The sequence below is a fragment of the Manihot esculenta genome, chromosome 5 (genome assembly GCF_001659605.2).
Source record: "Manihot esculenta cultivar AM560-2 chromosome 5, M.esculenta_v8, whole genome shotgun sequence".
NCBI lineage: Eukaryota > Viridiplantae > Streptophyta > Magnoliopsida > Malpighiales > Euphorbiaceae > Manihot > Manihot esculenta.
The window spans coordinates 21,984,445-21,999,647 of record NC_035165.2 but is presented as its reverse complement, the minus strand read 5'-3'; the positions used below and the strand labels follow the sequence as shown (position 1 = coordinate 21,999,647).

The window sequence follows — 15,203 nt, the reverse complement described above, 5'->3', positions numbered from 1 at the left end:
AAGAAGAGGCTGCCCCTCTCCCTCTGCCTCTGCCACTGCCCTGGGTCATAGCTGGAGCTGCTGACTGTGCCACACTGCCAGAGGCTGTCTGTTGGGACTGCGCCATGAAAGGTGTTCTAGGACACTCTCGTGCCATGTGTCCCTCTTGCCCACATCTGAAGCAGGCTGTAGTCCCATACCGACACACTCACTTGTGTAGCTTGCCACACCTCAAACATTCTGCACCATCTGAACCCGAACTTGAGCCACCACTGAGTCCCAGACCGGATTTCAACCTGTTCCAGAACTTATTCTTCTTAGGCTTCCTGGAGCCTCTGTCCCATTTTTTCTTTCCACCTGAAGCTGCTGCATCCAGAGAAGAGGAGTCTAACCTTCCTCCGCCGGGAGTCTTGGAACCCGAAGACTGTGCCACTGACTGCTTAACTTTCCCTTCGATTATAGCACTAGCCTCCATCTTCCGGGCCATATCCACTATAGCATGGAAACTCTCCCTCTCTGCTGATTGGATCAATGAGGAATACCTGGAGTGAAGCTTCATGACATACCTCCTAGCCTTCTTCAGGTCTGTGTCAAAAGCTTGCCCTGCAAACGGCAACAACCCCAGGAATCTATCAGTGAATTCATCTACACTCATCTCCTCTGTCTGCCTTAGCTGTTCAAACTCAATCATCTTAAGCTCCCTAGAGCTATCAGGGAAAGCCCATCCTGCAAATTCATTTGCAAACTCCTCCCAGGTCATACTGTCTAATCTAGGGTCCATATAGTTCTTGAACCACTCACGGGCATTTTTGCATTTAAGGGTGAACCCCGCCATCTGAATGGCTCTACTGTCATCTGCCTCTAACTCATCTATAATCATCTTCACAGTCTTCAAGTACTCAAAAGGATCATCTCCCGTCTTGTACTTGGGAGCATCCAACTTCAAGTAATCAATCATCTTAACTCTGCTCCCTCTAGATGAGCTAAGTTTGGGTATTTGGACTTCAGGAGCTACTGGTTCAGGGGGTGGGGGAGGAGGTGCAACATTCCCTTGATTAGGGTTTGTCACATTAGGGTAGAAAGGTGAGGGTGGATACATTGGGTATTGGGGGTATGGTGGATAGCAAGGTGGATAAGGCATGAAGGTAGGGTAGGGGTTAAAGCTGGAATAATTCGATGTACCCCCCATCGGATACCTTGAGCCCTGTGGAAAGGGTGGATACTATGGTGGATAACCAAACCCCGAGGCCTGAGCGCCTCCCTGAGACTCCCCTGTACCCTCCTCAGACATGCTCACATCCAGATTTCCATCCCTTCTCTGATCCTCATCCATCACTTCCCTCACATCAGAAGACCCTCCTCCTAGATCTGTTCCCCTTCTGCTAGTATCAAAAGACCTTCTAGGGTCCCTTGACACTCTCTCTCTGCTTGATCTACATGACATTGCCCTTGGCAATGCAGGGGGACGGGCATCCATGCCCTCATTTTCTGGTGGTACTCCAGTTAATCTTGTAGATCGACGAGTGCCTCTCATCTTGCTTACTGAAAAACAACACACATCGCATAAAACATTAGCATCAAATGGTTCATGTGGAAACACATGAACCCGCATCACATACTTAGCATAACATTAATGCACATGCATAAAATCATGGCATTTCACATCATCATTCAAGACAGGACTCTACATCCTATCCTAGTGGATATGATTTTCCTATTGTGCTTGCCCTTCTAGAACATCTATGAGCCCGACACTCTCTAGGTCCGACCTTATGAACCTAGCTCTGATACCAATCTGTAACGACCCGAAATCGGACCGCTACCGGCGCTAGGATCCAGATCGACTTAAGGTCGCCGGAACCCGTAGCAAGCCTAACATATAACCTGTCATATCTAATAATCCAATACATGATCAAACATTTTTATAAAAATTTAAAAACCTTTAGTATTCCAAGCTTGTCCTGTGTATGCACTAACATCATAAACATAAAACCCCAAACTAGAGCCCTCATCAAATGCTCTAGTGGGTTATCATAACATACATCAAGCTTAGACTATCATTTCTCATCATAAAAACATTTCATTAAAAGATCATGTACAAGGGAACTAACATTACCATTCGGGCCAAGCACAATACTATACCATAAAACATTCTTTACATTACATTGCATAAAAAAAATCATTTTACAATACATGTCCACTCTAATTATTACATAGACATAACTTCAACCTGGAAGACTCTCTGGTCTATCCCGAACCTGCAAACCTGGGGTTAAGGGAAATGGGTGAGCTACTAGAGCCCAGTGAGCAGAATAGTATAATATTAAATTTAAAACACATGCTTTTATGAAATGCATCACATCACAAACAAATCACATCAAGGATGGACTTGTCACCAATAGCCCTCTACATAATCCAATCATGCCAGGGGCGTAGTGTAGGCCACACCTGGTCTTTCTCTTACACATAACATATCATACATATCCAATCATGCCGGGGGCGTAGTGCAGGCCACACTCGGACTTTCTCTTACATTATGCCAGGGGCGTAGTGCAGGCCATACCTGGACTTCCATATCATATCATATCATATCTCATCATATCGAGGACTAATGGGTAATCCAACATCCATCCACATCAACATCATAATATGCAATGCAACATATTCGTGGATTCTAGTGCAAACAACCTAGTAAATAACATGGTATTCATGATGCATGAACATGCTCAAAATTAATTTACTTTGAAACATAAAGATCCATTCTACTCACCTCAGACTGACTATGAAGCAGCTAGCTCACTGCTGGGGTCCTTGGTTCCTCGGGTCCGAACCTACACGGGTGGACTCAAAATGAGGGACCAAACATATACTAACATAACTCTAAACATCTCTCCAAAAAAATCCCCTAAAACATCATAAAATAATCCTAGAAATCATGCAAAGGAAGGCTAAACAAGGCACTTTCAGTGGCAGGTTCGGCGGTCGAAAGTCCCTCCAGAGCCGAAACTCAGCCACTTTCGGCGGCACCTTCGGCGGCCGAAAGTCCCTTCCAGAGACGAAACTCATGCACCTTCGACGATACCTTCGGCGGCCGAAACTCCCTTCCAGAGGCGAAATTCCAACTTTCGGGGGCAGGGTTCGGCAGCCAAAAGCTTGCCTCCACAGGCAGGTTCGGCGGCCGAAAGTGCCTTCGGCTGCCGAACCTGAGTTCTTCCAGAAATGGCAGAACTCAGCCCTCACATGCACATATGCCTCCCTAAACCTTCCAAACATACATTTAGCTATTCTACAACATGCATAAATTCATTCTCAAGCATATAGGGGCATAAAACTAGCCTAAACCCCAACAAACAACATCATAACATCACATTACATACATTTATCCTCAAATCTACTAAACCCTAATATTTTTTACAACTCACCTAAACATGCATTTCTACCCCATTAATCTTCATAAAACTTGTTTAAAACATCGAAGGAGGCGAGGATCGATGCTTACCTCTTAAAGATCGAGAGAAGACGTGACCCAACTTGGAGATTTGGGGAAAACGGGTTCCGATGGTCTCCACTTCCAAACTTCGATATTTGCTCAAAAACTTCAAAACCAAGTTAAAACTTATGAGAAACTTGTAGGATTTGAAGGAAAACCTGAAAACCAACCATGGAAGGGCATGAACTCACCTTTGCCCAAAAATGGAGGAGAAAGCTCGCCCATTTTCGGACATGGGGCCTTTTATAGGTGGCTGGCCAGACCACCTTCGGAAGCCAAAGGTGACTCCAAAACTCCACCAAGTTCGGTGGCCGAACATGAGGTTCGGCGGCCGAACCTAGATTTTCCTCCATGGTGTTTTTCTTTCCAAAACTCAATTTTTTTCATACTTAAACCCTTGAAAACATGTAAAAACATTTTAGAAAAACATATTCTTACCCTTCTAGAGAGTTCCGACATCCGAGATTCCGCCGGACGGTAGGAATTTCGATGCCGGAGTCTAGCCGGGTATTACAACTCGCCTTACCTCGTACCGATTTAGGAGGATCTTAACGATCAACAGGTCATTTTGAAAGAATCCAGCTTTGTCAGCAGGACCGAACCTTACCTCTTGTTTGGTCCATGCTTCTTTATCAATTGATAGGACGTCTTCTGCTATACACTTATTTTTTTCTTTACCCTTATCAAATTCTCCTGTAACGATGTGTACGATTCCGGCCATTTCAAGAGATTGAGAAGAGAGATTCATTTTTTAAAGAGAAAAAAAGGGAGCAAGAGACCAGTTTTAATCCAATTGAATAGAGATAATTCAATGGATTTTTCGGTAATGAAACCAAATGATGTTGCAGAGTTTAGATTGATGACATGGACATAATAGAGCTGGGCTGCGATCGGCTAGACCTGCAAGAAAGATATTGTGAGGTGGTGGTGGTTACTTATGGCAGCCACTCCGATACTCAAGTTAGTATACTGAAGAATGGAGAAAATGCAATAAATTGCTTAAAACTTGAGTAGTATAAGAGAATAGCGTACTTTTACCTCTGTGATTATTCTATTTTTATATTGTAAGAAGGTGGAGATAAATATAGCATTCTCTGATAATCCAGTGATGATGTGATTGACTATTTGATAAGGGGTATTGCCAGTTAACATGTTGATGATCCTGCAATTATAGACGTAATGGAAATATGATGAACTGTCCCTGTTTAACAATAATTTTGTATCGAGACCCATCACATTTAGAAGAGAACGAGTTTTGATGATATACCGAGTGTTTGAGATGTTCGGATCTTTATTTTCTCAAGTGGAACTGCGTTACTCACTTATTTAACTTTTGTCACGTGAATGTATTTTGTGATAACAACTCATAATTTGTTATATAATATCAGTTATAAATAAATGTTTTTTTTTATAATTTAAATATGTCATTAAATTTTTTTTTTAATTTACCTTTTAATAAGTGATTTAATTAATTAGATGCATACTATTTTTTTTTTTTTGAAATAGAGGTTGGGGAGTCGAACCTTAGATGCATACTATTTATATAAATATTTTAATTGAAAGTTAATATAGTATATATATTTTTTTATTTTTATGAAAATTTAATATACGTGTGAAAAACCTTCAATAATAAATAATAAAAAAAAAACAGAGGAAGTAAGCTCAATTTTAAGAGCTATGTTTTAAATAGACAATATATGCACATGCCTACAAAATTAGTATGTATTTATAATAAATGCGTAACAGAGGGACATGTTATAATATTATACTTCTATAGCTGTAAATGATTTTATTATTTGCTGTCTTTCTCCACTCTCTTTGTTCCTTCAATTAACTACCTTAGTTGTTGTCCTTAAAATTAGTACGTTACACCACGCAACTCCAATTTCTGGTAATGCTCTGTTTTTTAATTAAATAAATTAAAAATCTGTGCAGATTTTAATGAAGAGACAAATTTAATTCTGTGGGTTTATTTAGATTCTCTAGTGTCAGCATTATTAAGAATTTAAGAGAAAAAAAAAATCCCACAAGTTTAGTCCTCTAACTTTAAAGGGTAAATATTTGTTTCACCACCGACACATCTCCTTGATAACAAAAATGTAGTATATTACATCAAGAGTAAAAATCATTAGTTTTGACCCTCTTTCTTTGCTTTTTTAGCCACAAGAGTACTGGAATCCGTTACAAGCTTTCATCTCCCCTTTTCCTTTTTTTTTTTTTTTAAAAAAAAAAAGTATACATATATTTGATATTATTTTCTCAATTTTAAAATTATATTGTAAAATGCAACTAATACTAAAAGTATTTCAATTGTTTGGAGGCTTAAATTGTATTTGAAGCCAAAACTCTACGATCACCTTAATTAATCTTTCACATGCAAATGTTTCTTAATATATCTTGTTTTTAAGATTCCTTTATTGTTTAATGGAAGTTTCTTGGAAATGTATTAGATCTTCAATAGCTCTAATTGATTTAATAACAATAAATTTCAGATGAGATTAATGTGTTATAATTATAGTGGTTTTGGCATTGGAAGGGAACCACATATTCTAATTACGAGGGATTAATACAGTGGATGTAATAATTTCAAAAGAATAGGAATTGGGAATGATGGGAGAGCAAGATCCGTCGGTTAGAGAAGAGTGGGCTCCACATTATTTGATAGCATGATTTTAGTGGCCAGCCTGTTAATCTGAATGTGATCTCAAACTGCCCCATCCCTCCTCCTTCCTCCTCCTCCAATTCTTCCAGTGACAGTTTCGTAATTAAGTACACATCTAAACCCAAACTCGTAATATGGACATCATCAAATTTCCCATAACAAAAGGAAAAGAGGTAGCTATCCCCAGTCGTTTCTTTCTTTTGTGTGTCGGTACCTGTGTGGTTGTCGCTCTCCTTTGACCTCCACTCACCATCACCACCACCTACATGAGAAAGGAATCCCCACCCTTCTCCTCCGTCTCCGGCGGCACCGTGGGCAAACTATCCCTATGTTTCGAAACTAAGCCCTTAGTAGCCACATTACTAGCTCTCACTCTGGTGATGCTCATCTGGAACCTCCCTCCCTACTACCAAAACCTCATCTCCACCACTCGTCCTTGCTCTGCTCCCCCAACCACCACCACCTCTGTAATCGCTTCCAATGCTTCCTCCTTGCCTATTACCTCCCCTGCCACCTCATTGTCTGAGCAAAAGTACTCCACCCCAGTCACCGACCCAAACAAAAGGATCTTTCAGGCTTACGGCAACGCCGCCGCTCTCTTTGTTCAGATGGGCGCGTACCGCGGCGGTCCAAGGACCTTTGCGGTGGTGGGTCTCGCTTCCAAGCCCATTCACGTGTTTGGCAGTCCCTGGTACAAGTGCGAGTGGATCTCCAACAATGGTTCTTCTACGAGGGCCAAGGCCTATAAGATGCTTCCCGACTGGGGCTATGGTCGCGTCTACACTGTTGTGGTTGTCAATTGCACGTTTCCGGTGAATCCTAATGAGGATAATGCTGGTGGAAAGCTGATGCTCAATGCGTATTACGGTGAATCTCAGAGGAAGTACGAGAAGTTCGTTGCGTTGGAAGAGGCGCCTGGCTCTTACAACGAGTCCAAGTACCACCCGCCTTACCAGTACGAGTATCTCTATTGTGGGTCTTCTTTATATGGGAATTTGAGCGCCGCGAGAATGAGGGAATGGATGGCTTACCACGCCTGGTTCTTCGGACCCAGTTCCCATTTCGTATTTCACGATGCCGGTGGAGTGAGCCCTGAGGTAAGGGCTGCCCTTGAGCCATGGGTGCGAGCAGGAAGGGCCACGGTTCAGGACATTAGAGGGCAGGCTGAGTTTGATGGGTATTACTATAACCAATTTCTGGTGGTCAATGACTGCTTGCACCGGTACCGATATGCTGCCAACTGGACATTTTACTTTGATGTGGATGAGTATATCTATTTGCCGGCGGGTAATACTCTGGAATCGGTTCTTCAAGAATTCTCTGATTATACTCAGTTCACGATTGAGCAGAATCCAATGTCCAGTGTGCTCTGTCTGAATGATTCCACTGTGGAATATTCAAAGTAAGTTTTGTACAATTCACTTTCCAAAACACAAATAACCTCTAGATTATCATATTGTGATTATAACTAGAGTATGATTCTCATATCAGGGAATGGGGATTCGAGAAGCTATTGTTCAGGGAATCAAGAGAGGGAATTCGGAGGGACCGCAAGTACGCAATTCAGGCAAAGAAGGCATACGCAACTGGAGTTCACATGTCAGAGAATGTAATCGGCAAGACTTTGCACAAGACCGAAACAAAGATTCGTTATTATCACTATCACAACTCAATCACAGTTCCAGGCGAATTGTGTAGGGAATTTTTGCCTCCATCGGCGAAGGACAACGTGACCTGGTACAATAAGCTCCCATATGTTTATGATGATAATATGAAGAAGCTGGCCAAAACCATCAAGGAATTCGAGCGGCAAGCAATTGGAACTGTACAGGCATTCTCATGATTGATTTATGTGCAAAATAAGTTATATACCATATGTTAAGGCGTGGCCTGCGTCTTCATGATTCATTCATCAGCATAATTGGTGGGAGGTTGCTGAAAATTCACTCCTTTTGAGTCTTTCCTGCGAGTGCGCGCCCACCTGTGTCTGGTCAGAAACTACAAAAAGGTGTATTCCTCTGATTTGTCTATATATTTATTTTTATAAAACCAAAACAAAGGGAGTGATTGTATTGTTTTGTGGTTTATAATTTGATGATTTTGATAAATGTGATCGTTTAGTGTAATAATCTTTCTTTCAACTCTTAGTTTATGGGGTGTCAATGGTTTTGGAAGTTTCTTAAAACATAATTAAAGGACCATGTGATCTGATGAGATAAGTGAATGAATTCAGCAATGGTGTCAGTAAATAAACAAATCTGAAATGCAAGAAAATAGGAAATTTGGATTATACAGCAATTGATTTTTCTACCAAAATTACTCCAATATATATGCAAAGCAGCAACCAAAAGTTACTATAGCATAGCATTAAACAATCCATTTAATCTGACAAAGATTGAACATTAACAATTTGAAAGCACTTGAAATAGAGAATCTATCAGCTGTGACAACTCCACTAAGAGCTCCTCTTGCATCCCAACTCGTATTGTATGTCATCTTCAATGCGTATAAAAATTACAAATTACTCCACAAACTCTTCAGTCTTCTCCTAATTTTGTTGCAATAGTGAGAAAATCTCAATTATTAAGCCAATACATATCATGAGTGAGAGATTAGTTGGACTGTTGAGTAATTATAACATGTATTTTGGGTTTGAAGAAGCCAAACTAATTAAGTAAACACTCTAGTCTATTTTCTGTAGGTTGCTCATATTACAAGTATTCTATTATTTTCAGTACTCTAAATAATCAAAATCTCTAAATCATAATATATAATACCAGGTGTTTAAGGTGTGTGAATAATTATAAATAAAACCCCATTTATTTTACAGAAAGTACCTTAAAGGAAATATTTTTTTTTGAATTTTTTTTTTTTTGAAATTTTTATGTTGCAATTTCAAAGCCTAGAAACTAAGATACAGCGATGACAAAGACTAAGTTCAGCCTCGAGACCTGTAAGGCCCAAAGTAGTACATTGGGGCTTCAACCCAAGAAGCCCCCATTTGTTGGGAATAATTGGCCGAGACAAAAGGGGGAATTTTCATAAGCTTTTCTTCATCACACTGCGAGTGATTATACGTTGAAATGGTGGAACAATATCAACATATGCCGTGCAAGTCAATAAAGATTGCTTTTTCATTTTTTTAAAAAAAAAACGTCTGACCTAAATTTCAAACTCTTAAGATCGAAGTAATTGATCCAAAAACTTGACCGCACAATAAGCTGTTCTTATTTGTTGTTCTTGATTAAGTGAGAAAACAAAATCTGAAGAAGAAAGAGAAACTACAAACTTGTTCTTGGAGGGAGCATGATGGGCTTTATCATCATTCACATGGATCCAAATTAGCCAACAATCAAAGGGAAAAGGCATATGATAAGAGGAATGAGCATTTGGAATATGCAATCTGCTGATTTTAGTAGATATTTATTAATTATAAGAAGCAATGTTTAAAGGAGTAAAGCAGATTTAGTGTGAGACAAGTGGATAAGCATCAACGCTTAATTAAAGATGTTAAAATAAATTGTTTTAATTCTGGTTTATATGATATCCAAAGGTTCAAATGACACAACTGCCACCCACTATCTTTGCTTTTTTATAGGATGATATTCTCAGTGGATATCAAGCCAACCAAAATTTCTACTAATATTTTTTTAATTCCATTTTTTTGTTATTTTAATTTGATTTCAAATCAGTTACGCACATAAAAAATATGCACTAACATATTGAGATCTCACAGCAGCTCTTCACATTAAGGCTAAATCTAAAGGAAACTTATTGAGAAAAGATGAAAAATGTAGCCACCACAAAAATGCAAGTAATTCCACTACTCTCACCGGAAAAACATTGGACTCAATTTCTTCAAATCAAATTACTCTATTATATATTATTAGCTGATATTTTATTTTTTTTCCCTATTTTTTAAAGAAAATTGATTTGGATGGAGTGTTTTAAAGTTGAAGTTAACATTATTGAGTCAGCGGTGATGTATACCTTTTTTTTCCATTTTCTTAGCATAAGATAAAGGAGCCTTTTGAATTAGGCATTAATTCAAGCAATGAAAATGCAAGACTATCTTTAGATCAAATTCCAATCGCTTCCTAGGGCTTTTTGGAATTTTGGGTTAAAAAAATTTTAATTTTTTAAAATTTTCTTAAATTTATTTGTTAAATAAAAATATGACCGCCATATGGTGCTGATCTGATAAGCGCCAAATAAGGACATCTGTAAGATAGCGTCCCATTGATTTCTTTTTTAATTAATATATTATAATATAATAATTTTATAATATTAAAAATATATTAAATATAATAATTATATATTAATAAATTTATAATCGATACTATTTTTAATTATGGTATTATTATATTAATATATTAAAAATTAATATTAAAATATTTATTATTATAAATAATATTAAAATATTTCAAGTGTATAATTTTAAATATTTATATTAATTAATTAATTTATTTATAAATTATAAATAATTCAATAATATTATATAAATCTAATAGTACAATAATATATTTTGTAAAAACAATCGAGTAATATTATATAAGTTTACTCACTGATAATATTTTTAATTATTTATTATAAAATATTTTATTTTTTTAACATATTAATATAATAATATTATAATTAAATAATACCACTATATGTTTTGGTATAAGATAACGTCATCTCATAATTCTAAATATTTTCGTTTGCTTTGTTACTGATTTTATTATACTTGTATATATTAAAAATAATAAAATATATTAAATATAATAATTATGTATTAATAAATTTATAACTGATATTATTTTTAATTTCGGTGTTACTATACTAATATATTAAAAATAATATTAATTTATTATTATAACAAATCATTCTTTTAAATTTAATTTTATAATTTTAAAATTTTAAATATTTATATTAATTAATTTATACATTATAAATAATTTAGTGATATCAAATATTTAATGATAGAATAATATATTTTATAAAAACAATCTAGTGATAACGTACAGGTCAATTTACTGATAAATTTTTAATTATTTATTATAAAATATTTTATTACTTTTAATACATTAATATAGTAATAATGTAATTAAACAGTATCAATTATCTGGTACACATGTAATCATATAATAATATTATTTTATAACTCTAAATATTTTTAATGCAGTTCTTTTGTTACTAATTTTTATAATACTTTTATATATATTAAAAATAATAAAATATATTAAATATCATAATTATATATTAATAAATTTATAACTGATAGAATTTTTAATTATAGTATTATTATTTTAATATATTATTATATTAATTAAAAAAATAAAATAAACTTTAATAAAAAAAAAAAAAGCCTACGCACGCAGTCAGGCGTGGAATTTGATGGTCACTCCTATTTAACAAATAAATTTAGTAGAAATCCAAAAAATTAAATAATTTTTTTGAATCCAAAACCCAAAAAGCCCCACTCTCTACAGTCAAAAGGTTCCAAAAGAGAGTACATTTGCTCTTAGGCTTCCAGAGACCTATAAGCATTGCATTGTCCTATGGCTCCTTGTGTTGCATATGATTGATTGAATGCAACTTGTGAATCACAGAACCAGAGACCACCCAAATAATTAAGGTGAATAATACGCCAAGGCAAGGCCAAAAGCAGCCAATATGTTTTACTCCCAATAATGTTCAAAGACTAAACTGGCTTCTCCTTGTTGGCCTTCCCTAATGCCACCCATCATTTTGGATGCTTTAACATCACTCCACGTAGTTGTGAAGTTTTGATAAACCCCTCTTATTACAAGCATTTATTTAACCTCATTAAAACCTTAAACCAAAGTAATTATAATCATTGCATAACTTTTTAAGTTCTATCACTCCATTTAGTAAGATGTAATATAATCATCACTATACAACTTTAAGTTCTATCACTCTATTAAGTAGGATGCAATATAATTGTCGTTAGTTGCATTTCATGTCTCAATATATTTTATTTGATTATACTAAGATAATATATTCCATCTTCAATAATTAATTATTTTGTAAATGAATACGACAATTTTCTTTATGGTTGTGGTAGAATCAAAATATGCTGTGCGTGATTATTCAGATAAAATGGTCCAAGTGGGTAAATGGATAATGATTTAAACAACTTATTAGAAAGAAAAATCAAGAATTATAATTTATTGGTTGTAATTTCCTCCAAGCTTTATGTAAATGGCCAAAGATTTGAAGCAAAAACGAGTCGCCATCTGCCGAAACAGTAGTGAAGACGCTAGAGCCAAGCACATTGGTGGTTTGACCTAAACTCATAAGCCTGTCCTGTGATGAGAAATCAAATCTTGTATCGTCCACCTCTTCCACCTCCCCCTCCAGCTAAAAGTTGACTTGGGAAACCAAAAAAAGCCCAAAGAGAGAGAAGTTGCTAGGGTTTTTTCTTTTTTAGTTTTAAGAATGAACGGGGCTGGGCTGCCTAATTGACACACAGTTGCACACGTGGGTTTTCCGAAACTAAGAAAAAAAAAGGCGGCTGTCAACTTGTCCAATCAACCAAATCGAACTGCGGGGCCCACCTCTCATCAGACGGTTCATCTTCATCATCCTGGAAAGCAAAAGTTAAACAAGTGATCCTACGGGTATTAGTAAAATAAAAGGGGAATCTGGTAATTGCCTGTTGATATATTCTGCGGTTATAAAATGTTGTGTGACCGCCTTATAAATTTCTTTCCACCTTTAGGCTTGCCTTTTTTGTGTTTCCCTAATACAGTCGCTGCGCAGCTTTAAGCTCCGTCTCCGTCTCCGTCTCCGTCTTTGTTTCTTTATCTATCCTTCAAACTCTCTTACGTGCTGCGGCTTCATTCTGCAAAAGGTTTTGACTGTCTCTCTCACTCTGTTTGTTTGATTGCTTTTGTTATAGCTATTCAATGGGTTACTAATGCAGGGTTGGTTTACTCTCTGCCTCTAGATTCGATCAAATCTTCAAGGGTTTTGGTAGCTTTTCTCGGAGCTGCAAGCTTTACCTATCTGTAACCAACAGCAGCAGCAAGTGATTGGTCTGTATCATTTGTCAACGCTTGTATTGAGAAAGTCATGGTATTATTTGAATCCTTTGTTCCAGCTTTTTGCTTCTGATTTGGTTTTACAACTTCAATTGATAATATATTTTCTTGTCAGGTGAGTCCATTTGGGCAAATGGGTATCCGGGATTTAGGACCGCCATGGTTGAGACCAATGCTCAGAGCAAGCTACTTCGTCCCCTGTGCAGTTCATGGGGATTCTAATAAAAGTGAATGTAACATGTTTTGTTTGGATTGTATGGGTAATGCTCTATGTTCTTATTGTTTGATCCATCACAAAGATCATCGAGTTGTCCAGGTCTGTCTTAAAAAATCTTCCTTTTTCCCTTTCAGAATCATTTTTAATTTCTGTTGAATCACATTGGATGAGTCGACTGAAATCGTATGTTGGTTGGCGGATTTTTGCAGATAAGGCGATCTTCTTACCATAACGTGGTGAGGGTTAATGAAATACAGAAGTATATCGATATATCCTGCGTCCAAACTTACATCATCAATAGCGCCAAAATCGTGTTCCTGAACGAGCGGCCACAGCCAAGGCCTGGAAAAGGCGTCACCAACACTTGCGAGATTTGTTGCAGAAGCCTCCTCGATTCCTTCAGATTCTGTTCTCTTGGATGCAAGGTTATTTCTCTTTCCTAATGTCCTTTTCCTTTTCTGATGTCTCTTGCTTGCTTTGCGTTCAAGTTACAAGTTCCACTCTTTCTTTTAAGATGTGTCTCAAACTATGTCAATCTCACAGTAGTTGACTTCATTTTAATTTACTCATCATAAGGAAAAATAAATTGTATAATCTTGAAATCTGGGTCGCGGGAGATTTCGTGTTTGAATGATGTTTGGATCTCTCTGCTCTGTTCTGTGGCTCTGTGCCCTGTTCTCAGCTCCTCTGTTTTTGATAGTGTATTGAGAGCTAAATGCGTAGTTACATTTTCTTTTATAGCTGGGAGGCATGAAGCGAGGTGACCCAGACCTGACATTTACACTGAGAATGAAGCACAACAGGGATCCATATTCTGTTGGGTCTGAATCCGATGAGTCCTCTACTCCAAAGAAGATACAAAAGACTCAAACTTTCAACAGGCTAATGGATGGACTTTCAATATATTCTTCAGATGGGCAAAGCTCAGGTGACGAGGCCACTACCAAACTTTCTCCATCCACTCCTCCCATTGACAATCTCCGCAATGCAAGAAGAAGAAAGGGTATTCCTCATCGTGCTCCATTTTGAGTTCTTCTCAAAGTTTGAAAAGAAAAAAAAAAGCATAAGAAAAAGGAAGAAACACCATACATAGAAAATGGGAAATAATGTTTAATTAGCAAGTAGTGAAAGATGACATATAACAAATAGGGAGAAAAAGGATTGTTATAGCGTCGAGTTTGTTGTGTAAATAGTAGAAAATCAAGGGAGACAGTCCCTTCATATTTATTAGTTAGTGTTAGGGACTGGACTTGGTTTCTGGGATGGAAATGTCTCTTAGGATAAGTTTTAAAAACATGGGTATGATGAGATGGGTAATAATAATGGAGTTGGCATGTTATAATGGGGTTGTGTACAGAACAGAAGAATGTATTTTGTCTATATAGATAGTGATGTTTTTAAGTTTGTACTTTGTGTTCCCCCTATATATTCTCTTGATGAATTTATGCTTTTTGATTCGCTGGAAAACATAAAAAAAGACGGTGGAAGTTTACTCATTTTGCAAATTTATAATATGGTTGAATTTACATAAGTGTGGAGCTGAAATTGAATTTGTGATTAAGATGAGAAATTTGCAGTGTAATAAATCCTTTAATGAATGGGAGGGCAAAGGTCAATGGTGGGAATTGAGTGATTGATATGAACCCAACAGTGATTGTGGGGGAAGGGTTTGCGTTCACGTAGGAGTTTGGGTTGGTTTGGATGTGAGCTTAGCTCAATTATTGCTTGGTTCATAATTCCCAGATATTTTTATAAAAATTGTTGGTTTTTTATGATGATAAAGAGAGATTTGGAAATTTGAGCATAGAT

The 15,203-nt window shown here is 36.8% G+C and overlaps 2 protein-coding genes across 4 annotated transcripts; both read left to right on the top strand.

Moving 5' to 3' along the window:
• Window positions 1-6,288: 6,288 nt before the first annotated feature.
• LOC110614325 (galactan beta-1,4-galactosyltransferase GALS1) lies at window positions 6,289-8,272 on the top strand. The gene is made up of 2 exons (XM_021755839.1): window positions 6,289-7,533; window positions 7,623-8,272. The coding sequence occupies exons 1-2, from the start codon at window positions 6,398-6,400 to the stop codon at window positions 7,972-7,974; spliced, it is 1,488 nt and encodes a 495-aa protein (XP_021611531.1). The 5' UTR covers window positions 6,289-6,397; the 3' UTR covers window positions 7,975-8,272.
• A 4,555-nt stretch (window positions 8,273-12,827) lies between these two features.
• Window positions 12,828-14,802, top strand: LOC110616275 (protein RGF1 INDUCIBLE TRANSCRIPTION FACTOR 1). Of its 3 annotated transcripts, none has more exons than XM_021758650.2 (5): window positions 12,828-12,987; window positions 13,084-13,171; window positions 13,293-13,493; window positions 13,604-13,819; window positions 14,136-14,802. In XM_021758650.2, exons 3-5 carry the CDS (start codon window positions 13,311-13,313, stop codon window positions 14,421-14,423), a joined length of 687 nt encoding a protein of 228 aa, XP_021614342.1. In that variant the 5' UTR covers window positions 12,828-12,987; window positions 13,084-13,171; window positions 13,293-13,310; the 3' UTR covers window positions 14,424-14,802. The 3 variants fall into 3 exon arrangements, with proteins under 3 accessions (XP_021614342.1, XP_021614340.1, XP_021614341.1); XM_021758648.2 differs by having other exon boundaries at window positions 13,084-13,211; XM_021758649.2 differs by having other exon boundaries at window positions 12,835-12,987; window positions 13,060-13,211.
• The last annotated feature ends 401 nt before the right edge of the window (window positions 14,803-15,203 follow it).

Bases quoted from the DNA above. Each gene is read 5' to 3' on its own strand.
- LOC110614325 (XM_021755839.1), top strand. From the start codon at position 6,398: ATGAGAAAGGAATCCCCACCCTTCTCCTCCGTCTCCGGCGGCACCGTG. The intron at 7,534-7,622 runs GTAAGTTTTGTA...TTCTCATATCAG, and splicing joins TCCACTGTGGAATATTCAAA to GGAATGGGGATTCGAGAAGC.
- LOC110616275 (XM_021758648.2), top strand. The intron at 13,494-13,603 runs GTCTGTCTTAAA...GGATTTTTGCAG, and splicing joins AAGATCATCGAGTTGTCCAG to ATAAGGCGATCTTCTTACCA. The intron at 13,820-14,135 runs GTTATTTCTCTT...TTTCTTTTATAG, and splicing joins TCTGTTCTCTTGGATGCAAG to CTGGGAGGCATGAAGCGAGG.